Source organism: Salvelinus fontinalis, chromosome 6 (assembly GCF_029448725.1).
Source record: "Salvelinus fontinalis isolate EN_2023a chromosome 6, ASM2944872v1, whole genome shotgun sequence".
In the NCBI taxonomy this organism is placed as follows: Eukaryota; Metazoa; Chordata; class Actinopteri; order Salmoniformes; family Salmonidae; genus Salvelinus; species Salvelinus fontinalis.
Window position 1 is genome coordinate 7,650,797 of NC_074670.1, and position 25,595 is coordinate 7,676,391.

Here is a 25,595-nt window from a genome sequence, read left to right on the forward strand (position 1 = left end):
TTGTACTCTACTTTTTGAATGTAATGTAGTCGGTTACTGTATAGTTCTCTACTGTACTGTGCTGTCCAAACAAAACGTAGACATCTATGCTTGAGCCAAACGGACCAGACCAAATCTGAACCAATTATACCCTTACACAAAAGAGTACAGTTTTGAAACAGCCGTAAAAGTGCAGTAACTGCAGTCAACTGTGGTATTTTGGACGCAGTAATTGCAGAATAACCAGTGTACTGAAGTTGAACTGCAAATACACTGCAAAATGACTGCAGTAAAAAAACGGTGTTATTTTGGACGCAGTATTTGCAGCATACACCAGTTATACTGCAATCTTTTTTCGTAAGGGTAGACGTCTATGTGGCTGTTTTCCATTAACACATCCCCAGCCAGAGACTTTCAATCAGTCAAAACTCAATAAAAATATTTAATTTGAGACCTTTAATCCGCACAGCATTACATCTGAGATCAGCATACAGTGAACAGTGCCACTGGGCGCATTTTTTATAGATTTTGCTTTGTTTATGAAGCTTGAGAAATACATTCTCTGCTGTTCTATCGCGCTGCAATGATATGCGATGACGTTCGAGCGGGGAAAAAACTGTGTTCGTTGTTTGAAGTAGCTAGGCTAACGTGGCAGTTTCACAGCTACGGATTCCAGCTTTAAACCCATATAGCTAGGTTGTAGAAATCAGACAGTCACTTATAACGTTTTTCTGTCTCTATGAAAATTATACTATAGGCTAAACAATGGCGCACACCTGAAACGATGTCTTGTATGTGGACTGGATTGAATTTGTCCTCCTCCATTATATTATCACAATCCCAGTCTCCCACGTTTGTAATTACCCAGCACAGGAACCAGGAACCAGGAAGTTTTAATGCAACACGCGTCCTATTTTTTGTTTTGGGCAACAATTTTGATGCGAGTTTTATAATGAGGATTGTTTTTAAGTGATCGGCAATGTCTGATAAGGGTCCTGTATTAACGTCAGGTATCATTTTTTACCTATCGATCGGGGCAGCAATATTTCAAATACTTGAAGAACCCAATTGGAAACTGGCCAAATCCGAATATTCCCGTCAAAAGGAAAACATTCTTAAAACATATCCGTGCTTGACTAAAGAAGATCTGAACTATATTTTGGGGGTATGTAGGGATTCAATTTAGAAAGCATGTATTATATTCACAATCGGTGTTTTAATGATTACCATTACTGTGTTGTCAGCTTGGTCTGCATTGGAACTTTATTATATCTCTAAAATTGTATTTTACACTATGGGCGATTCCAAGGTGTAACAGCTATTGCTGAAAGTCGGATATTTCACTTTAAAATGTATGTCAAACAAAAAACAATAATTGCAAAGTTAAACAAACCATACAACTCTATGCACTTTTGTTCTTCAAGCAAATGTATTGTGAACATTTCAGTGGAAATTGTTCAAAGTAGTCCTTGTGCATGGAGTTGTATGGTTGAACTTTTTTGCAATCATTGTTTTTTGTTTATTTTAAAGTGAAAAAATCCGAGTCTCAGAATCCCTCTGTTACCGTAGAATTGCCACTATGTTTTAGGCCTACTGTTCTACAACTATTTAGGCCCATGGACGTTGTCCCTGGATAATAAACATACCCAGTAAGCAAAATTATATTGAAAATACCTATTTTCCAGAAGTTGACATCACGTGCATTTCAGGTGCTGAATGAAAGCTTAGACCTCTGGGACCTCGAAAATAAGTGTTATATGGATGTCAAAAATACTTATTTTCTGGACGTTGAAATCTAGTGGATTTTAGAGGCTGAATGAATGGAAAAAATATGTATTTTCCAGACGTTGAAAAGATGTATTTTTCAGACATTGATTCTATGGCAAAATGTTAAATGCTATACATGTTCTATTAAGTAAGAAACAACATATGTATTATTGCTCCCATCTGTAAACATGCAGTTATGTTCGCTTTTTCAAATGCTTTAAAACGGGCAGCAATGATGATCAAAGTAGGCCGGCATACAGAATGAACCAACAGACCACCTTAACTACAATAACATTCTGAGTAACGTTTACAGATGATTGTTTTCTTGCTATGACTGTAATATGTTGTTGTTTGTCTACCTTAGTTGAATACACTGACTGTAAGTCACTCTGGATAAGAGCATCTGCTGAATGTCCTAAATATACATGTAAAAACAAACACTTGCTGGGTATTATTCTAATGATAAAGTACACATTTGGTCGGTGTGGACCAGATCCATGTCTGTGTTTGGGCTAAATCAAGGCCGGACCAGACCAAATCTGAACGTCTATGTTTGGGCCAAATGTTTGGGACAACTATGATTGGTTCAGATTTGGTCCAGATTGGACCAAAAATCCACATCCGTGGACGTTGAAATCAGGGCTCCAAAAAAATGCCCCCAAAATATGGAGGACCAGAAAAAGACGTCCAAAAGGCATTGCCTGATGTCAAATGCTTTGTGGGTAATTTTACATGAAAAAATAACATTGTAGATCATCTGAAATTATTTCATCTAAACAAAGCTTGTCAAGTTAGGACATTTCAGTCCCTGGCAGTACTGATATGACTGTTATTGATAATAGATGTGCATATTTTTATTTTTATATGTTATTATGCATTGAATATATTATTTTCACTGTTGCAGTAAAAGTTTGGAGTACTACTACGCTTATGAATCAAGTTTCAACTATAGCAACAGAACACATCACTGATGAGCCTGCATGCATTTTCATCATCCCTGTGCTCTTTAACCAAAGGAGCCAAGCCAGCATGTTGGGACAGTTCAGAAGAACTGGTTTGGCATTTTCTTTGTTCCGATAACAGTGCACATGCAAAGTTTGGTAACAGAATGACGTCAGACGACTGCACAGTCATTATGTTGCCAAACTTTGCGTCTGCACTGTTCTTCAAGCCAATATGTTTTCAGTGGAAATTGTTTAAAGTAGTCCTTGTGCAGAGTTGTATGTTTTGTTTAACTTTGCAATCATTGCTTTTCATTTGACATACATTTTATAGTGAAAAATCAGTCTCAGTGCCACTCTGCTAGCGTGGAATAGCCAAGGGGCAGCATATTTTCAGAGGGCGTTGTCTCTCTAGATATCCGGGTTGCCTCCAGTGTTTTATTGCCACTGCTGTCTAGGGTCGTGTTTACGAGACTACAGAGGGCGTTCAGTCCATAAATTACGGCTGTGTGCTTCTATTTGAAGGTTCTGGAAATATATAAGAGGGGTCTATTGTTTGTGAGTAATGACTCAAATATACTTTTCAAACAAATCAAAGTGGGAACATTTTATATTTTTATTTGCTCAATCTCAGTGAATTTAGATTCCCAAAGTAACTCTAGAGCTGTGTTTACCCAGAGTGTGAAGACTCCTGAAATTCCTCCCACTGAAACCCGTCAACGTTTAAGATAACCCCAATCAGCTCTGTTTGTACAGTGTGATAACCCACTCTGTTCCCAGGTGGTGTCAGACGCTGCTGGACAAGGTGTGACCATCACTGGAGAGAATACCTACAACAACTGGGACTGGACCAATTCGGTTGTCTTTGCTGCCACTATTGTCACTACCATAGGTGGGCAATATCTTGAATACAACACTGGAAACATTGAATCATGTACATCTCTGTCCGATAACTGCTGCCAACTCAGTTACCCAATGTCTAACCATAGCAGAAATGAAGCTGCCACACCCGTCTGAAAGCCTATACGTTTGTGATTTGCAGGTTATGGTAATGTTGCCCCAAAGACGGCTGGCGGCCGTATATTCTGCATCCTGTATGGCCTGTGTGGGATCCCTCTCTGCCTCAGCTGGATTAGTGAGCTGGGCTCGTTCTTCGGAGACAGAGCCAAGCGCCTGGGACAGGTCCTGGTACTCAAAGGCCTTAGTGTGGTAAGACTCACTGGGAGTCTCTCAGCACGTTTAGTGTGCTGATTTGGATTTATATCAATGACTTTGGGGGAGGTGCAATACATGACTTAAGCATTTATTAACAGCGGATTAGCCAATGACAAGCCACGTTTAGCCACTGTGGCTGCGTACTAATTACTGAATCCTGTATGGTCCAACTAATGGAGAAGTGTTAGCCTACAAGCCTTATCACCAGATCTGGTGGAACACTCAAAAATGACAATTTACATGGTCAAATCAAAGGGATTGGTCTAACATTGTCACTTGTGTCACATGCCGTTGCTTGTTCTTCTCACTGTGCTTTAGCTTCTGCTTTGGTTGCTCTCTGGGGTCTAGGCCGGCTCACTGTAAAGCCCTTTTTACATCAGCAGTTGTCACAAAGTTCTTAATAAAATACATTTGAATGATTGATTGATTCTCCCTGTGTGACGTCTGCAGAAAAAGGTCCAGTTGATCTGCACGGCCATCTTCCTCCTGTGGGGTCTGCTGGTGCACCTGGTGATCCCCCCGTTTGTGTTCATGTCCCTGGAGGGATGGTCGTACCTGGAGGGCTTCTACTTCTCCTTCATCACCCTCACCACTGTCGGCTTCGGGGACTACGTCGCCGGTAGTTACATAGGCTTTTCATGAAGTAGATGGGATCCTTCAGAAAATATTAGTTTATGTTATAGAGATATGTGAAGAATGATATCACCTAATTCACGTTAGAGGATCATGAAGTCATTTGGAGGTGGATTCATTGCCTGGTGGAATCCTGCTTGGTCCAAGCTGAACAAAGGGTGACATATACTTAATTAAACTATGTTCCCTTTTTGACTCCACAGGTATCAATCCGAACATAGACTACCCAAGGCTGTACCGGGTGTTTGCAGAGGTGTGGATCTACATGGGTCTGGCCTGGCTGTCTCTGTTCTTCAGCTGGAACGTCCACATGGTTGTGTCGGCCCACAAGGTCCTGAAAAAGAGAAGGCAGAGACACAGGATGGACCACCCGGACCATCGATGGCAGCCCGAGAAGGACGACATCCGCAGCCCTCGCCGCCTCCCCACCGCCGTCGACATCTTCAACTTCCTGTCTGAGAAGCATGAGGACTACAGCACGGCCATCAGGCAGATTGGCGCTGCCACGAAGCCGAAGACGGAATTCAAGGAGTTGAGTCGTTCAAAGAGCTGTAGTGACATCCTGGGGACGAATATCCAAACCCTGGAGCATTCCCCACGCCGCCTGAGGCGCCACCTCAGCATCAGTCACAATATGTTACTAAGCAGCTTTGGGATGGGAGAGGAGGGGCAGAGGCTTATCGAAGATGACCCTGTCTTTATGAAAGACCCTGTGTTTGAGGAGAACTGTCTGGATAGGGACACTAGAGTGAAGGCTGTTAATGTGTCCAACTCAAAAGAGAACCTCAACCCCGCCGATCTAGGTCCTAACATCAACAAAGAGGAGAATGTTCAGAATCAAGATGGTGGAGAGAATAGGTTTACTGTATCAAAGGTAGTGGAGGGGGATTCGGGAGAGGAGAATGATGAGAAAGGCTGAAGCCTTGGATCCATCCTCTTCATGGAGAACTGAATGATGTAATCAAAAGGGGACCATCGCGCTTTCATAGAAGTTTGGTTGGTGCGTAAAACCCGTGAATTCAGATAAATAAAAATGTATGATGGGTCCGTGATGGGTCTGCGGATCATCACAACTTTTTTATTTATTGTACCCATCAAAACTTTTAATTTATCACCCCCATCACACCTTTTCATGTATCACCCCATCACCTTTTTATTTATCGTACCATCACACCTTTTTATTTATCACACCTTTTCATGTATCACACCGATCACACCTTTTTATCCATCTGAACTGAATGATGTGGAAGCATCATAACAAGGTCCTGGGACAGCCAGAGACAATGCCAGAGTTAGGATTGGTCATATTCCCCTGCGGTGAGGAGTGGGTCCAAATGTTCAACGGTTTTCCTTAACATAGTGATCAGTGAAATGTATGACCCAGGATTATCAAGGCCTAAGATCATGAATACACAGTCTAGACAGCTTCCTGTCTTCTCTGTCATGTTTATCTCGATGTTAAACACACATTTTGGTCTGTGGGGAAAGTAAAGAAAGGAAAGTATAGCAAACAATGGACTTAGAGTTGCCAGTGTGATTTACCTGACTCTAAAATGAGAAAACTGAAAGCAACGTAGTTCATCTATTGTTACAAACTGCCTTCAGAAATAAAGTTTACATGAGTTTCTATGCGATTTCCCAGTTTTTATATGAGTAGATGTAGTGGTTGTGGACTTGAAAAAGGAGATGTAAGATTTTGAAACATTTTGTATTTTTTACTTTGTCATTACCCCCCCCCAAAAAATTCCCCCAAAGATCGATTATCAACAATTTGTCAATGTCAGAGAATGGAATATAACTGTTTAATCAATACAAATAGTCCAGTAAGATACATGTAAACATAATAACATAATAACACATCAAGCCTCAGTTTTGGATTCATTCATTTTGTCGACAGTGTGCGGGTCTCATCTTTTCCACTATTCTTATTTTGATTCCTACGCACCTGGAACAGACACTATTGAGTACTAAGGAACTTAAAAGAGCGCAGACGGCCTCTTATCATTTAACATAATTACACATGCTATGCATCACAGCAATTGCAGTGTTATATTGTGGCAACCATGTGGAATATTTATACTTTTCAATCATATTACACCAGACAAGATGTACTATACAGAAACAGCACAGACTTTGAGTACAATACAGTTTGAGTGTCCTTACTGCATCTCTATATACACACACACAGACTTTGGAAATCAGATGTCTGAAAGGAATCATTGACTACTTCAGATCACAGACCAGGGCTTTGTGGTAGATTGTTCCTATGATAAGCTTTCCTTCATAGGGAGCTGCTACAGAGGATCCTATGAGCACACTGCCATCATCAGCATACACCTGGGTCACAACTGGCTTCTCATAGTGGACGTCCCGAATCCTAATGACCTATAAAACAAATTATGATAAAGAAAACCAATTAAAGCTTCTGGTACATGTACTGTATCCCAAATGACAGTCTATTCCCTATACAGTGCACTACACTACTTTTGACCAAGGCCCATAGGAAGTATACTTTATAGGGCAGGTATTCCAATTTTACCATCTAGTGTTCAGCGAAATAATAACACAATGTCAAATACAGGTAGCCTTGTCAAATAATTAACATGCAATCACATTAACTGTTATTCTCTCGCGGGGATTCCACTAGTGGTCCGTATGTAGCCAAACGTAGCTACTGCTCATGTTGGTATCTGTACTGAATGCGCAAAAGCCATGACAGGGAGACATAGTGGAGTGGTAACGCACGTGCAAGCAGTGGCTCCCAACGCCACTTGGGTAAACTGCAGCATCCACCGAGAAGCTCTTGTTGCCAAGGGAATGCCTGACAGCTTGAAAGACGTTTTGGACACTACAGTGAAAATGGTTAACTTTGTTAAAGCAAGGCCTCTGAACTCTGCACTATGCAATGAAATGGACAGCGACCATGTAACGCTTTTACAACATACAGAAGTGCGCTGGTTATCAAGGGGCAAAGTATTGACAAGTTTTTTTTTAAATTGAGAGACGAGCTTAAAGCTTTCTTTACTGACATAATTGTCACTTGTCTAACCGCTTGCATGATGATGAGTTTCTCACACGACTGGCCTATCTGGGTGATGTTTTTTCTCGACTGAATGATCTGAATCTAGGATTACAGGGACTCTCCCCAACTATATTCAGTGTGCGGGACAAAATTGAGGCTATGACTAAGAAGTTGGAGCTCTTCTCTGTCTGCATTAATGAGGACAACACACAGGTCTGTCCATCATTGTGTGATTTTTTTTGTGTGCAAATGAACTCAAGCTTATGGACAATGTCAAATGTGATATAGCGAAACACATGAGTAAGTTGGGTGTGAAATTACGCAGATACTTTCCCGAAACGGATGACACAAACAACTGGATTCGTTATCCCTTTCATGCGCTGCCTCCATTCCACTTACTGATATCTGAACAAGAGAGCCTCATAAAAATTACAGCAAGCGGTTCTGTGAAAGTTTAATTTAATCAAAAGCCGCTGCGCTCAGAGTATCCTGCCTTGGCAAATCGTGCTTTTAAGACATTGATGCCCTTTGCAACCACGTACCTATGTGAGAGTGGATTCTCGGCCCTCAGCATGAAAACTAAATAATGGCACAGAATGTGGGTGGGAAATGATTTAAGACTGAGGCTCTCTCCAATACAACCCAACATTGCAGAGTTATGTGCATCCTTTCAAGCACACCCTTCTCATTAACCTGTGGTGAGTTATTCACTATTTTCGATGAACAAATAAGGTTTTATATGTAAGATGGTTAAATAAAGATCAAAATAATTGATGATGATTATTATTATTATATTATTATTTGTGCCCTGGTCCTATAAGAGCTCTTTGTCACTTCCCACGAGCCGGGTTGTGACAAAAACTCACACTCATCCTTAAGTTTAATGAATGTATCGTATAGTGTGTGTGTGGCAGGCTTACAATGATGGCAAATAACAACATTTGAGAGTGCGCTGACCCTGGTGCTAGAGGGGGTACACAGCTGGAGGTTGAAGGTTTGAAGGGGTACGGGACTATAAAAAGTGGGAACCACTGCTATAGGGAATAGGGGGCCATGTGGAACTGAGATCAGAGTGAATTTATTCCTATAATATAATAGAACTAGAGAGGACATGGTAAATGACGTACTAACCTCCGATCCAGGTGGATCCTCAGGGTCATATACTGCTAACTTTGCTCCATTAGGGTGACAACCCAGCCATATGTCACCTGTTACATGGTCCACCTCGATGTTGTCACAGAGAGACCCAACGGCTACAGACTGGTTGGAGACAGACATCATTAGGAATATGATGGCTGATTGTAATATAGCGGTTGAACCATCTCTAGAAACAATACAAAATATAATATTGTACACGTAAAGAAGTTTGCGTTCATGTTAGATGTAGTGAAAAAGTTTTACCTTGACATGTACCAAGTCTTTGTTTTTCTTTATCTCAAAAACAGCAATCTCATGGTCCAAAATAGCGGACACGTATAGATACCTGGGGGAAAAAAACACATTTATTGTTTTACTGCATAACACGCTTCCAAAGAGCACAACAGATTTGTACATTTTAAACTGTTTGATTTTCCATTGTGTAGACTTTACTACAATTGTGGAAACAAAGAAGGCACCTTTTGTCGGGTGACATGTTGATGCCGTTTGCAGATAGGAAGCCATCGCCCACTGCCTTCACTCCTCCAGGGCTGTAGTAAACCACACCAGCCCATGGTAGTCCCAGGAAGACAGCCAGCATGTGTAGCACTTCACTGGGATAGGAGTGATCGTTGGTGGCATAGAAGCTCTCCACTCCCACAGCCACAATGTCATTCACACTGAGAGAGTAAAGGGCAAAAACATACAGAGTTAGCCAAGCAGAAACACACCACTGTGGAACTCTCACTGGTTATACTGTACAGTACATAGCCAATGTGGTTCATCCACATCATGTAAAAATCTCACACCTACCTATGAAGGAGATCATGCTTTATAGTTTTCAGGTGCACAACGGTGTTGTCCTCTTCGACAAATAGAAAGATCTCTACCTGGCTCGCGTAATGTTGAGGGTGATTGACAACAAACAGATGGATGGTTTTATCTGGAAGGAGATGGGAGTTCAGCAGTGAGAAATATGGTCTCTACTGTCCCCTCTGGTGTCTAAGGCTCTCTATTGATTGACAGGGAAGACACACACACACACACACACACACACACACACACACACACACACACACACAGAGTAGTGTTCATAATTCCATAGGCAATGGTCTGAAGGGTGTTCCCAATTTGGGATAATCTGGTCTGGAATAGAGGGATTTGCTGCGATTTCTGACTTGAGTAACTAGAATAACTGCTGACACATGTTTTATTGTATACTGTACTCTTTTACTGTGTACTGTTTTACTGTATACTGTACTGTTGTACTGTATACTGTACTGTTGTACTGTTGTACTGTATTGTTTTACTGTATACTGTACTCTTTTACTGTGTACTGTTGTACTGTATACTGTACTGTTGTACTGTATACTGTACTGTTGTACTGTTGTACTGTATACTGTATTGTTTTACTGTATACTGTACTCTTTTACTGTGTACTGTTGTACTGTATACTGTACTGTTTTACTGTATACTGTACTCTTTTAATGTGTACTGTTGTACTGTATACTGTACACTGTACTGTTTTACTGTATACTGTATTGTTTTACTGTATACTGTACTCTTTCACTGTGTACTGTTGTACTGTATACTGTACTGTTGTACTGTATACTGTATTGTTTTATTGTATACTGTACTGTTTTACTGTGTACTGTTGTACTGTATACTGTAGTTTTACTGTATACTGTATTGTTTTACTGTATACTGTACTGTTTTTCTATACAGTACCAGTCAAATGTTTGGACACACCTACTCATTCAAAGGTTTTTCTTTATGCCAAGAGTGTGCAAAGCTGTCATCAAGGCAAAGGGTTGCTAATTTGAAGAATCTAAAATATATTTTGATTTGTTTAACACTTTTTTGGTTACCTCATGCTTCCATATGTGTTATTTCATAGTTGTAATGTCTTCGCTATTACTCTACAATGTAGAAAATAGTAAAACCCTTGAATGAGCAGGTGTGTCCAAACTTTTGACTGGTGCTGTATATTGTACTGTACTACACCCTGTCCGATGTTTTTGAAACAAACTAATTTCATATGTGAGAGCTAAATCTCCCATACTTTACCTGTCTCGTCAATGTAGACACTGATTCCATGGGGGTTGAAGGAGTCCCGGTCCAGGTCTCCTTTGATTGTCAGCTCCACAGGGATCAGTCTGGGGTCCAACAGGTCCAGGGTATAGATCTTCCCTGGGTCATCAGAGAAGGAGGGCATTCCAGGATATTTCAAGCCCTGGGTGGGGGGGGGGGTAATGATTTGACATGAGTGACAGGGTTAAGTTCCTAAATGGCTCCCTATTCCCTTTATAGTGCAGTACTTTTGACCAAATTAGTGCACTATGTAGGGAATAGGGTGCCATTTGGGATACAAACAGGGTGTATGTATTGTATTGTTAAAAACAGCCATTTTATTCTGTAAAAATAGTTATTTTATCATCAGTGTGAGTGAGGTATGTTCAACATGCAATATTATGAATTGAGGACAATATTTTAATTATTCAGTGTGTCATACCAGAATATGCTTGCCATGAAGGATCGCATCATGACAATGGATATTACTTACGGTGCTTATGATGGCCAGTCCATCTCGAAGTATGGTGAAGTCCTCTGCTCCATATTCTGTACATATAGGATTGTCCACAAACCATTAGCAATAGCCTATATCAATATATTATTTTTATCCCATAGGCCTTCATTGAACATAACATTCATCATCATGACACCAAACAAAGCATGCTGGGACACGTTGATACTTGGCCTATTAGTCGTCTAATGGACTTCAGCCCTGACACTTGCCCAAGTAGCAGTGATACAGCCTGATCTCATCACATATACTGAGAAGACTCATTATTTTGAGCCTCCTGGAATAGGAATAGGCTCAAAGTAGAACAGGCTATTTCAACATTACATTGGTATCTATCTAACACCGATGTGAAACAAAAAAGAACTATACTATATGTATTAATTAAAGCATGAACTGTTATAATGTCAATGTATGATTACAATTTAATAGACTGGTTCAGACATACCTATATTCTTTAATAGGTGACAGTTGGGGAGGTGTTTTACAGGCACTTCTCTGTTGGCAAGGGCTATTTCACTGCAAATAGAACCCGGTTAATATAACTTTGGAGTGAAAGCAAAAGCAACACAGATCATTCTGAATTCAGCTGTTGACACTCACACCACTGCTCAATTCACCTAATGTAGTTCACTTCAAAGTTGCTGAAAGCCTATTTTTCAAATATCACTTTTAATGTCTGAGGCCTCTGTTGACAATGTCAATCAGGTCAATATTGTAAACTCTGATCAGGGAAATGTAGCATGATTCTGAAGAAGACATTCCAAAGAAGATACACACGCCCGATAATGTTAAAATGTTCAGCACCATGCAGCCTACCTCAATTTAAGAAGTCTTTGCCCCAAAAGAGCTGCCAAGGCAGCAATGCAGATGGTAACAAGCACCCACTTCATGGCAGACAAACTCTTTCCCTTCCTTGGTCAAAGGTTATGAAAGCAGTGTGCAAAATGTGGGTGTTGTGTACAGGCAGAGTGTAATTGCACAGTTGAACCATGGGGCGCGCTGTAGTTGAGCAATTCCTAGAGGGAGGTCAAATCTGCAGTACCAAAACTGTGATCCCCGGGGTCATGATGAGGATATTGTCCACATCACTTGTTTGCTGCTTTTCAGACAAATGAGTTGACAACTAAACAACAGTTGAGACTTGCACGCCAAATTAGCGTCCCACATTTAAAGTAAAGAAGTTAACACACTTGTGAAGAAAACAATATTCAGTTACATCACAACTGAATCTAGTTCACTTTACAAAGAGGGTAAAAAAAAACGTTTAAAATACTTGTTTTCCATGTCAAATCAGTGAGACGTACCTGTAATTTAAACATAACTTTAACCTCTACGCAGTGGTGTAATGTACTTAAATAAAAATACTTTAAAGTACTACTTAAGTAGTTTTTTGGGGTATCTGTACTTTACTATTTATATTTTTGACTACTTTTACTTTTACTTCACTACATTCCTAAAGAAAAGAATGTACTTTTTACTCCATAGAGTTTACCTAACACCCAAAAGTTACATTTTGAATGTTTAGCAGGACAGGAAAATGACCAATTCGCTTATCAAGACAACACATGGCCATCCCTTCTGCCTCTGATCTGGCGGACTCACTAAACACATGGTCATCCCTTCTGCCTCTGATCTGACGGACTCACTAAACACATGGCCATCCCTTCTGCCTCTGATCTGACGGACTCACTAAACACATGGCCATCCCTTCTGCCTCTGATCTGGCGGACTCACTAAACACATGGCCATCCCTTCTGCCTCTGATCTGGCGGACTCACTAAACACATGGTCATCCCTTCTGCCTCTGATCTGACGGACTCACTAAACACATGGTCATCCCTTCTGCCTCTGATCTGACGGACTCACTAAACACATGGTCATCCCTTCTGCCTCTGATCTGACGGACTCACTAAACACATGGTCATCCCTTCTGCCTCTGATCTGACGGACTCACTAAACACATGGCCATCCCTTCTGCCTCTGATCTGACGGACTCACTAAACACATGGTCATCCCTTCTGCCTCTGATCTGACGGACTCACTAAACACATGGTCATCCCTTCTGCATATTTTATAAATGATGTCTGAGTGTTGGAGTGTGCCCCTGGCTATCTGTAAATGATGTCTGAGTGTTGGAGTGTGCCCCTGGCTATCTGTAATGATGTCTGAGTGTTGGAGTGTGCCCCTGACTATCTGTAATGATGTCTGAGTGTTGGAGTGTGACCCCTGGCTATCTGTAATAATGTCTGAGTGTTAGAGTGTGTCCCTGACTATCTGTAATGATGTCTGAGTGTTGGAGTGTGCCACTGGCTATCTGTAATAATGTCTGAGTGTTGGAGTGGGCCCTGGCTATCTGTAAATGATGTCTGAGTGTTGGAGTGTGCCCCTGGCTATCTGTAAATGATGTCTGAGTGTTGGAGTGTGCCACTGGCTATCTGTAATGATGTCTGAGTGTTGGAGTGGGCCCCTGGCTATCTGTAATGATGTCTGAGTGTTAGAGTGTGCCCCTGGCTATCTGTAATGATGTCTGAGTGTTGGAGTGTGCCCCTGGCTATCTGTAAATGATGTCTGAGTGTTGGAGTGTGCCCCTGGCTATCTGTAAATAATGTCTGAGTGTTGGAGTGTGACCCTGACTATCTGTAAATGATGTTGGAGTGTGCCCCTGGCTATCTGTAAATTATGTCTGAGTGTTGGAGTGTGCCCCTGGCTATCTGTAATAATGTCTGAGTGTTGGAGTGTGCCCCTGGCTATCTGTAATGATGTCTGAATGTTGGAGTGTACCCCTGGCTATCTGTAATGATGTCTGAATGTTGGAGTGTGCCCCTGGCTATCTGTAAATAATGTCTGAGTGTTGGAGTGTGCCCCTGGCTATCTGTAATGATGTCTGAGTGTTGGAGTGTACCCCTGACTATCTGTAAATGATGTTGGAGTGTGCCCCTGGCTATCTGTAAATGATGTCTGAGTGTTGGAGTGTGCCCCTGGCTATCTGTAATGATGTCTGAGTGTTGGAGTGTGTCCCTGGCTATCTGTAAATGATGTCTGAGTGTTGGAGTGTGCCCCTGGCTATCTGTAATGATGTCTGAGTGTTGGAGTGTGACCCTGGCTATCTGTAATAATGTCTGAGTGTTGGAGTGTGCCCCTGACTATCTGTAATGATGTCTGAGTGTTGGAGTGTGCCCCTGACTATCTGTAATGATGTCTGAGTGTTGGAGTGTGACCCTGGCGATCTGTAAATGATGTCTGAGTGTTGGAGTGTGCCCCTGGCTATCTGTAATGATGTCTGGATGTTGGAGTGTTCCCCTGGCTATCTGTAAATGATGTCTGAGTGTTGGAGTGTGCCCCTGGCTATCTGTAAATGATGTCTGAGTGTTGGAGTGTGCCCCTGGCTATCTGTAAATAATGTCTGAGTGTTGGAGTGTGACCCTGACTATCTGTAAATGATGTTGGAGTGTGCCCCTGACTATCTGTAAATGATGTCTGAGTGTTGGAGTGGGCCCCTGACTGACTATCTGTAAATGATGTCTGAGTGTTGGAGTGTGCCCCTGGCTATATGTAATGATATCTGAGTGTTGGAGTGTACCCCTGGCTATCTGTAATGATGTCTGAATGTTGGAGTGTGACCCTGGCTATCTGTAAATAATGTCTGAGTGTTGGAGTGTGCCCCTGACTATCTGTAATGATGTCTGAGTGTTGGAGTGTGCCCCTGGCTATCTGTAATAATGTCTGAGTGTTGGAGTGTGCCCCTGGCTATCTGTAATAATGTCTGAGTGTTAGAGTGTGCCCCTGGCTATCTGTAAATGATGTCTGAGTGTTGGAGTGTGCCCCTGACTATCTGTAATAATATCTGAGTGTTGGAGTGTGCCACTGGCTATCTGTAATAATGTCTGAGTGTTAGAGTGTGCTCCTGGCTATCTGTAAATGATGTCTGAGTGTTGGAGTGTGCCCCTGGCTATCTGTAAAAGATGTCTGAGTGTTGGAGTGTGCCACTGGCTATCTGTAATAATGTCTGAGTGTTGGAGTGTGACCCTGGCTATCTGTAAATGATGTCTGAGTGTTGGAGTGTGCCCCTGGCTATCTGTAAATAATGTCTGAGTGTTGGAGTGTGACCCTGACTATCTCTAAATGATGTTGGAGTGTGCCCCTGGCTATCTGTAAATGATGTCTGAGTGTTGGAGTGTGCCCCTGGCTATCTTTAAATGATGTCTGAGTGTTGGAGTGTGCCCCTGGCTATCTGTAAATGATGTCTGAGTGTTGGAGTGTGCCCCTGGCTATCTGTAAATAATGTCTGAGTGTTGGAGTGTGCCCCTGGCTATCTGTAATGATGTCTGAGTGTTGGAGTGTACCACTGACTATCTGTAAATGATGTTGGAGTGTGCCCCTGGCTATCTGTAAATGATGTCTGAGTGTTCGAGTGTGCCCCTGGCTATCTGTAAATGATGTCTGAGTGTTGGAGTGTGCCCCTGGCTATCTGTAAATAATGTCTGAGTGTTGGAGTGTGACCCTGACTATCTGTAAATGATGTTGGAGTGTGCCCCTGGCTATCTGTAAATGATGTCTGAGTGTTGGAGTGTGCCCCTGGCTATCTGTAAAGATGTCTGAGTGTTGGAGTGTACCCCTGGCTATCTGTAATGATGTCTGAATGTTGGAGTGTGACCCTGGTTATCTGTAAATGATGTCTGCGTGTTGGAGTGTGCCCCTGGCTATCTGTAAATGATGTCTGAGTGTTGGAGTGTGCCCCTGGCTATCTGTAAATGATGTCTGAGTGTTGGAGTGTGCCCCTGGCTATCTGTAAATGATGTCTGAGTGTTGGAGTGTGCCCCTGGCTATCTGTACATGATGTCTGAGTGTTGGAGTGTGCCCCTGACTATCTATAAATGATGTCTGAGTGTTGGAGTGGGCCCCTGACTATCTGTAAATGATGTCTGAGTGTTGGAGTGTGCCCCTGGCTATCTGTAATGATGTCTGAATGCTGGAGTGTGACCCTGGCTATCTGTAAATGATGTCTGAGTGTTGGAGTGTGCCCCTGGCTATCTGTAATGATGTCTGAGTGTTGGAGTGTGTCCCTGGCTATCTGTAAATGATGTCTGTGTTGGAGTGTGCCCATGACTATCTGTAATGATGTCTGAGTGTTGGAGTGTGCCCCTGGCTATCTGTAATGATGTCTGAGTGTTGGAGTGTGACCCTGGCTATCTGTAAATGATGTCTGAGTGTTGGAGTGTGCCCCTGGCTATCTGGAATGATGTCTGAGTGTTGGAGTGTGCCCCTGACTATCTGTAATTATGTCTGAGTGTTGGAGTGTGCCCCTGACTATCTGTAATGATGTCTGAGTGTTGGAGTGTGACCCTGGCTATCTGTAATAATGTCTGAGTGTTGGAGAGTGCCCCTGACTATCTGTAATGATGTCTGAGTGTTGGAGTGTGCCCCTGACTATCTGTAATGATGTCTGAGTGTTGGAGTGTGACCCTGGCGATCTGTAAATGATGTCTGAGTGTTGGAGTGTGCCCCTGGCTATCTGTAATGATGTCTGAATGTTGGAGTGTGCCCCTGGCTATCTGTAAATGATGTCTGAGTGTTGGAGTGTGCCCCTGGCTATCTGTAAATGATGTCTGAGTGTTGGAGTGTGCCCCTGGCTATCTGTAATAATGTCTGAGTGTTGGAGTGTGCCACTGGCTATCTGTAATAATGTCTGAGTGTTAGAGTGTGCCCCTGGCTATCTGTAAATGATGTCTGAGTGTTGGAGTGTGCCCCTGACTATCTGTAATGATGTCTGAGTGTTGGAGTGTGCCCCTGACTATCTGTAATAATATCTGAGTGTTGGAGTGTGCCACTGGCTATCTGTAATAATGTCTGAGTGTTAGAGTGTGCCCCTGGCTATCTGTAAATGATGTCTGAGTGTTGGAGTGTGCCCCTGGCTATCTGTAAAAGATGTCTGAGTGTTGGAGTGTGCCACTGGCTATCTGTAATAATGTCTGAGTGTTGGAGTGTGACCCTGGCTATCTGTAAATGATGTCTGAGTGTTGGAGTGTGCCCCTGGCTATCTGTAAATGATGTCTGAGTGTTGGAGTGTGCCCCTGGCTATCTGTAAATAATGTCTGAGTGTTGGAGTGTGCCCCTGGCTATCTGTAAATGATGTCTGAGTGTTGGAGTGTGCCCCTGGCTATCTGTAATGATGTCTGAGTGTTGGAGTGTACCCCTGGCTATCTGTAATGATGTCTGAGTGTTGGAGTGGGCCCCTGGCTATCTGTAATGATGTCTGAGTGTTGGAGTGTACCCCTGACTATCTGTAATGATGTCTGAGTGTTGGAGTGTGCCCCTGGCTATCTGTAATGATGTCTGAGTGTTGGAGTGTGCCCCTGGCTGTCTGTAATGATGTCTGAGTGTTGGAGTGTGCCCCTGGCTATCTGTAAATAATGTCTGAGTGTTGGAGTGTGCCCCTGGCTATCTGTAAATGATGTCTGAGTGTTGGAGTGTGCCCCTGGCTATCTGTAATGATGTCTGAGTGTTGGAGTGTGCCCCTGGCTATCTGTAATGATGTCTGAGTGTTGGAGTGTACCCCTGACTATCTGTAATGATGTCTGACTGTTGGAGTGTGCCCCTGGCTATCTGTAATGATGTCTGAGTGTTGGAGTGTGCCCCTGACTATCTGTAATGATGTCTGAGTGTTGGAGTGTGCCCCTGGCTATCTGTAATGATGTCTGAGTGTTGGAGTGTACCCCTGACTATCTGTACATTTAAAAAACAAGACAATGGTGCCGTCTGCTTTGCTTAAAAGAAGGAATTTGAAATGATTTACACAGATATTTTTGCAATTACATTTACTTTGGATACTTAAGTATATTTAGAACCAAATACTTTTAGACTTTTACTCAAGTAATATTTTACTGGGTGACTTTTCCTTTTACTTGAGTAACTTTCTAATAAGGTATCTATACTTTTACTCAAGTATGACAACTGGGTACTTTTTCCACCACTGCCTCTATGGGATCGCCCCCCCCCCCCACGGGACAGTTGAAATAAAGAGCGCTAATGTGATTAGCATGACACTGTAAGTGTTGGGCAATTTCTTCAACAAATGATCAGGTCTATATAATTATCAAACATACATTAGTAATGGAAAGGAAACACAGACTCTTAGTTTAAGTATTAAAATACTCCTTTTAGTAATACAATTGTAGGCAGAAGTTGTTACAGAGTACATTATAACAGTACATGATAGTTCTCCCCAAGTTCTGCAAAATGTCTAAGACATCCTGCAACTCATATAGCCTCTCCCAGTCCTCCTTGCATAAGTTCCCCTGGCAACAACATTTTAATAAATCTAACCTCCCTCTGACAGCAGTAACCATCTTATCAGCAATTAAAAGCTCAGAAGTGGGTTTGACCGAAACGTGACCTTTCATCACAAGTATAGGGTCATAACAAGGTGAATGAGTGTAAGCATCTTCTGACAGGTGGCTGGTTTCATCAGGTCTGTGACAGCCTTGTGTTCTCAGAAAACCAGATAACCACGGTGGGATCCAGACAGGAGGAGTCTGAACGTAGAAGCCTTCTGATAGTGTCTGAAGGTCACAACACTCAAAAACAGGTTTTTAACACACACACACAGAGGTCTCCTGAAGAGGAGACATTTCAGTTTATCATAACATAATTTATTATCCCTTTAAAAGGTATAAGGCCTTGGTTTAACCCTCTTCATTAGTAACAAGAACATTTCCCAGGACATAGACATGTCTTATATGGGCAGAAAGCTTAAATTCTTGTTAATCTAACTGCACCGTCCAATTTACAGTAGCTATTACAGTGAAAAAATACCATGCTATTGTTTGAGGAGAGTGCACAACAACAAAACAATAATTATCACAGCAACTGGTTTGATATATTCACCTCTGAAGGTAAATAATGTACTTACATTCAGTAATCTTGCTCTGATTTGTCATCCTGAGGGTCCCAGAGATAAAATGTAGCTTAGTTTTGTTTGATAAAATCAATTTTTATATTAAAAGACATCCCATCTAGATGTGTGAAGGTTGGTGTCTTTTCTGTAGGGAAGCTAATTATACATAATTTATGACATTCCTAGAAGTGTGTAAACTTTCATTTTTTATTACCATATCATTTTTGTATGTTCTCTATATTTATGTACTTGTATCAATTGACCAATTCGGCACATTTGGGCAGACTTGAAACAACATTTTGAACAGTAATGCAACAGTTCATTGGATCAGTCTAAAACGTTGTACATACACTGCTGCCATCTAGTGGCCAAAATCTAAATTGCACCTAGACTCCTAAGTGAGATATTGGCCTTTCTATTGCATTTCAAAGATGGAAAATAATAATTTGAAAATGTTTTTTCTTCTTTGTGTTATCTTTTACCAGATCTAATGTGTTATATTCTCCTACATTAATTTCACATTTCCACACACTTCAAAGTGTTTCCTTTCAAATGGTATCAAGAATATGCATATACTTGCTTCAGGTCCTGAGCTACAGGCAGTTAGATTTGGGTATGTCATTTTAGGCAACATTAAAATAAAAAAAAATAAAAAAAAGTGTCCTTAACAGTCAGCTTATTCTTATCAAGAAACCAACATCATGCACTTCAAATGTCATTTCCCCAGTCATTTATCAACTTTTATACAATGTGGCACTTGCAACATTACTATGTATCGTTACAGGTCTTGTTCAGTGCACCAGTGTTATCTTTGCCATATCATTTTGTCAACTTTATTGCAAATCTAACTTCCAGTGATTAGACAGAGCTTGCAATGAATGAACTTTAAAATATGATTTTTACTTGGCAAGTTGAACCCCACAGGCCACAATTCAGTACGGCACAACATTGAGGAACTTTCAGCTAGATATATATTATGTAGAACAGACATCCCTCCCTGTCATATAGAGTAAGAAATCTTGTTAACTCTATTCATTGCATTTCCATCTGCAACATTCAGTATGTTGCACACTTGCACTCTTCCGACCACAACCCACGTCGGATGCCTGTTTTCTACATAGAGCATTGGCTACTGGTCTACCTTGGCTAGATCACAGACCAAGGCTTTCTGGTAGATTGTTCCAATGAGAAGCTTTCCTCCGTAGGGAGCTGCTACAGAGGATCCTATGAGCACACTGCCGTCATCAGCATAGACCTGGGTCACCACTGGCTTCTCAGAGTGGATGTCTTTAATCTGAATCACCTGTGAAAACAATATCATGAAATGTAGATGTATACCAGACAGTGAGCATTAGAGGTAACGCAATAGAAAGACACCCACATCCAGGTCCAGTCCAAGTCCGCTCTAAGACCACTAAGTTCAGTCCATGTCCACTCCAAGTCCACCCTAAGCCCACTCTAAGACCACTTTAAGTCCAGTCCATATCCACTCTAAGTCCATTGCGCTGGTGTGTTTCCTCTCGTACAGTAGTTGGAATGGACGGTAGTCCAGCAGCTTTTACCTATAGCATAGTAGAGGCGTGAACATGTGAAAACAATGTTGGTGTATAGTACAGAGAGACACTGCTGGTATATGATCCAGAAAGCAGTTCCCTCAGTAAGTTTCAATAGCACACGGCAGGTGTACGAACCTCAGATCCAGGAAGATCCTCAGGATCATTTTGAAATAGTTTCCAGCCATTAGGGTGACAACCTATCCACAAGTCGCCAGTCTCAGGGTCAACATAAATGTTGTCAACAAGAGAGCCCACTTCCACGACCTGGTGACAAAAACCAATATCACGTAAGCTATAAAAATAGAGTCGCACACTATATATAGAGTCTCAGGCTCCCAGTAATTTATTGGGTAAAACACCCAACGTTTCGTTATCACTGTGCCTTCATCAGGGCGCCTGAGAGCAGAGGATGCCTTCTTCAGGGTGCTTTCTTCAGGACACAGTGAATGCCAAAACGTTTTTTTTTTTTACCCAATACATTACTGGGAGTTTATAAATATTCGGTGTGCGACTCTTTATTTTTAGACATAGTTTATTCGCCGTTAGTCAGCATCTCTACACTAAATAATTTTCTTTGGGTGTGCTCCAGCTCATGCTTTTTAAAATAATATCATGAAATGAGTTCTAAAGAGCCTATTCTGGATTCAGATACACAAGCAATGGGAGAGAATAAACACATCAGATTTAGAAGGCTTTCAACAGAGCAGCATGTTTCAATAGTCCATTTGACTATTTACCAGGTGTAAAACAAATCTGCCATTTCTTGTATTTTACCTTCACTGGGGCCAAACCATTGCTTTCCAGTCGCTCCAAAACATGTATGTTGTGGTCAAATAAGTCTGCCACATATATGTGCCTACATGAAAACATAGTTATATGTTACATAACATCACATTAGTTACATCAACAGATCTTATCATGTCAACATGTGATATCCATTCTATAATCAAACACTTAACAGGTTTGACTGTCCATATGGACAGGAGTATTGAACTGTGTGAACACATGACAAGATTCTTTGAGATTTCGCTTTGAGATTCTTTATGTAATGTATTATTTTTTAAATTGTAATTTTATCAGACACCCTTATACAGAGCGACTTACAGTAGTGAGTGCATACATTTGAGTACTTTATTATTATTTTTAAATGTCATACTGGTCACCCGTGGGAATCAAACCCACAACCCTGGCGCCATGCTCTACCAACTGAGCTACACGGGACTGAATACTTGAATAGCACTATAGAAGTTGAATACATTATTCATCTAATTATTGTACCTTTTGTCAGGTGAGATGTTGATGCCATTGGCCATGTAGAATCCCTCAGCCACTACTTTGACCTCTTCAGGGCTGTAATACACAACGTTAGACCAGGGCTGAGCCAGAAGTACCTCCAGAGTATTCAGAGTGCCTCCACTGAAATAGCGATCGTTGGTGGCATAGAAGCTCTCCACTCCCACAGCCACAATGTCATTCACACTAAGAGAAAACCACAGATCAACTTAAAACACGATTTACTCTAAATGGCATATTAAAGAACTGTTGGATGCATAACAACATTACAAAACAAAAATGAGCACTAGTTTGTGCCCAGTTCAAATGTCCCTAATTTCTCCAAACTCTCAGTCTTGAGAGTAGCCAAGTTTAAGAGGATAGGCTACATTTCCATATTGTTACCATGTAACTAACACTTTTAGCCCTGCTGTAATATGAAACTCTACCGACAATCTAGGTAACAAACCAAATTGGTTTGAAGCTATGACATGACTTTAGCTCTTGCATACCTGTAAAGGAATTCATGCTTTATGGTTTTCACATAGACAAGGGCGTGGTCCTCCTCAACAAACAGAAAGATCTCCACTTGGGTTTTTTGTTGAGGGTGATTAACCACAAACAGGTATACTGAGTTATCTGGAAAGTGGAGAAAACATTCAGCTCAATCAATTGATCCGTCTTGTGTTTTTGACAGTTCTCTTTTCACACAAGAGAAGATTGGGAAGAGCAGCAGATGCATTTCAAAACCTGTTTGAGTCCCAAAATGGCACCCTATTCCCTATATAGCCCACTACTTTTGACCAGAGCCCTATAGGGAATAGTGTGCCATTTAGGGAATACCCTATTCCCTAAATGCCATTTGTGACACAGATAATGGGTTTTATTTACCCGTCTCATCTGTGTATACACTGATTCCATGTGGATTGAAGGAGTCCAGGTCAAAGCCTCTCCCCATGCGGAGCTCCACTGGTTTCATCCTAGAATCTTCACTCATATCAAGGGTATACATCTTTCCAGGGGCATCTGAATAGGATGGCAATAAAGGATCCTTCAAGCCCTGGTAATTCCAATAATATTAAGATTAATATTAGGACATGTTAGATAGCCTAATACATTTATTTGCGACTACATTTTTTATGTTGCGTGTTTCATATAGGGCCAAGTCAATGTTGTAACTCACAGTGCTAATAATAGCAAGTCCATTGGGAAGTATTGTGAGGTCCTCTGATCCGTACTCTGTCAGAAATCAAATGTGTTCAGATATGGCTTTACAGGCAAATAACGTTGTACAGTTACTTCATATAATACCATTGAACATGTGGCATAGAGCTTATGGAAAGGCATGCCTTTTATATCCATGCCAGCAGTGTTAAAGTTCCCAATGTCCTGTACATATGTGTACTGTACGCACCAAGGCTTTTGATTGGATGGCAGTTTGGGAGGTGGGTTTGGACAAGCTTTCTGGAAGCAAGAGTCCTTTTCCTGCAATGTAAAATAAGGTTCATAGTTACATCCCTTCAAATGGTTCAAACTCCAGAATAACACTGCAATTTCAACACTGTAGTTATGACTTAGGGCATTTTTATGTGCCTATGTACAAACAATCATAAATATAGCCTAGTCAGCTATCACATCTTGTATAGCCTCCAAATCCAATTATATCCTCAGACTACTGTAACTTGAGCATTGAGATCATATTTATGTCTTCATAGGCTGACAGAAAAGGCCATGCTTGGCACACAGCATCGCTGTTTGTCAACAACATGTAGTGACCCTCAATCTCTCAATTTATAAGTTTAGAAAAGTGAAAATAACTCAAACCATTATTACTCAGTAATAAAGCACTGGCTAATAAAGGTAAGTTAAATAGAAAAACAGGTTAGTTGGCTTATATTGCTTGTTGTCAACAAAACAACTTTTTGAGGTTGCTAGCAAAAATACAAAGTTGGCTAGCTAGCTACTATAACAGCTAGCATGCATTTTCATTACAGCTAAAAATGCTACAACTACATAAACACAGCCTACCTTAAGTTAATAACTCTCTCTCCAACAAATGCTGATAAAGCAGCAACAAAAAGTGATATGACAACCAGCTTCCCCATTTTGAATAATTAGATAGTAGTAAATTGAGCAACTTTCGAGATAACTTCACATGTTCTGTTGAAGATCTGCATGTCTCAGCCAGTGACGCCCCGCCCGGAGGCGACCCCTATCTCCCGCAGACACTCACTGAGCGGCAACAATGAAAATGTTAACATGAGCAGTGGCTGATGTCAAGTGTTGCCACTGAATGTGTGCGATGTGCATTCCAATGTTGTGTATAAACTCTGGGTGCCTAACAGGGAGCGCTTTATTGAAGCCATCTTGGTATTCCTTCTCCGTTGTAAAATAAATATTTTGGTAGCTATAGAAATGCATGTATTAATGTCTACATTCGTTTGTGACATGTTTATTCTATTACAGACACCTTCATGCATACTTTTAAATCATATTATGTGAGCTAAACATAAAAATACAAAATGAAAAATATATTAAAACATTTCCATAAAGTTTTTTTTTTAGTACCGTTACTGTCCACACTACAAGAAAAAAAATACTTAAATACATGCATTTTTTTCCTTGAAACACTGAATTGAAATAGTGTAGAATTCCATTCATTCCTATGGAGGACTTCTCCCACTGGGGAGAGCCAATATGGCCGACTGGTGGCTTCAAAGCCCTCAATGACCAATACAGAGGGTCGGCAATCCAGGGTTTAGATACATTATTGGTGCATACACTGTACTGATGTCAGTGATATAGTAGACTTTTCCTTGATACCCGAATATTTAGGAAATTACCTTACATTATAGGCTATTCAATCAATTACAGACTCTCCCCCCAGAACCAATAGATCATATTTTAGGACAATAGTGAATTTGATTTTAAAATCTCAATCTGCACATGAAAGCTGAAATCACTCAGAACAGAATACAACATATCCTGTTATCAATGCAGTAGTGGACATCAATCACAATATATCCTGGTATCAACGCAGTAGGAAGGAGGCGATAGGTCACCATTCAACAATGCTCAATGTGTAATACTGTTGTGTGAGAAACATTTTTGGGCTTTTTTCCTTGAGACAAATAAAACGCTGAGTAACCCAATTAATTACCCCTTCTTGAACTTGAACACCAAAGTACTCATTCTCAGTTCAATCTGTGTGCAAGGTGCAAACTATTTGATATTTTACAAATTCCATTGGCATTAGTGCCAGTGAATTTAAGCTCCTCTCAGTGCTAGAGGCGTCACTACAGACCCTGGTTCGATCCCGGGTTGTATCACAACCGGCCGTGATCGGGAGTCCCATAGGGTGGCGCACAATTGGCACAGCGTCGTCCGGGTTAGGGGAGGGTTTGGCTGGGGTAGGCTGTCATTGCAAATAATAATTTATTCTTAACTGCCTTGCCTATTAAATAAAGGTTAAATAAAATAGAAAACATTTGTTGTTTAGACTGCATTACATAATACTTTAGGCTGGGCTAGTTTAAATGAATTCATCTGTCTGTGTTGCTTTTACACCAATCTAACCGTGCATATATTTGCCAGG

The 25,595-nt window shown here is 41.3% G+C and overlaps 3 protein-coding genes across 4 annotated transcripts; 1 reads left to right on the forward strand and 2 right to left on the reverse strand.

Annotated features, from left to right (window-relative positions):
* The first annotated feature begins 570 nt into the window (after positions 1-570).
* Positions 571-6,162, forward strand: LOC129856922 (potassium channel subfamily K member 5-like). The gene is made up of 5 exons (XM_055924699.1): positions 571-1,144; positions 3,468-3,579; positions 3,730-3,896; positions 4,353-4,521; positions 4,739-6,162. The coding sequence occupies exons 1-5, from the start codon at positions 959-961 to the stop codon at positions 5,452-5,454; spliced, it is 1,350 nt and encodes a 449-aa protein (XP_055780674.1). The 5' UTR covers positions 571-958; the 3' UTR covers positions 5,455-6,162.
* Positions 6,163-6,323: 161 nt separating this feature from the next.
* LOC129856923 (serum paraoxonase/arylesterase 2-like) lies at positions 6,324-12,204 on the reverse strand. The gene is made up of 9 exons (XM_055924700.1): positions 12,095-12,204; positions 11,724-11,794; positions 11,258-11,313; positions 10,762-10,927; positions 9,508-9,637; positions 9,174-9,374; positions 8,959-9,040; positions 8,689-8,817; positions 6,324-6,920 (listed from the first exon to the last, which is right to left on the reverse strand). Exons 1-9 carry the CDS (start codon positions 12,166-12,168, stop codon positions 6,759-6,761), a joined length of 1,071 nt encoding a protein of 356 aa, XP_055780675.1. The 5' UTR covers positions 12,169-12,204; the 3' UTR covers positions 6,324-6,758.
* Positions 12,205-18,395: 6,191 nt separating this feature from the next.
* Positions 18,396-25,565, reverse strand: LOC129856925 (serum paraoxonase/arylesterase 2-like). Of its 2 annotated transcripts, none has more exons than XM_055924702.1 (10): positions 24,029-25,565; positions 23,415-23,485; positions 23,184-23,239; positions 22,892-23,060; positions 22,513-22,639; positions 22,007-22,207; positions 21,503-21,584; positions 20,864-20,992; positions 20,314-20,475; positions 18,396-19,216 (listed from the first exon to the last, which is right to left on the reverse strand). In XM_055924702.1, exons 1-10 carry the CDS (start codon positions 24,103-24,105, stop codon positions 19,190-19,192), a joined length of 1,101 nt encoding a protein of 366 aa, XP_055780677.1. In that variant the 5' UTR covers positions 24,106-25,565; the 3' UTR covers positions 18,396-19,189. The 2 variants fall into 2 exon arrangements, 1 of the variants encoding a protein (XP_055780677.1); XR_008759835.1 differs by lacking the exon at positions 18,396-19,216 and adding an exon at positions 20,554-20,734 and having other exon boundaries at positions 20,386-20,475.
* Positions 25,566-25,595: the final 30 nt, after the last annotated feature.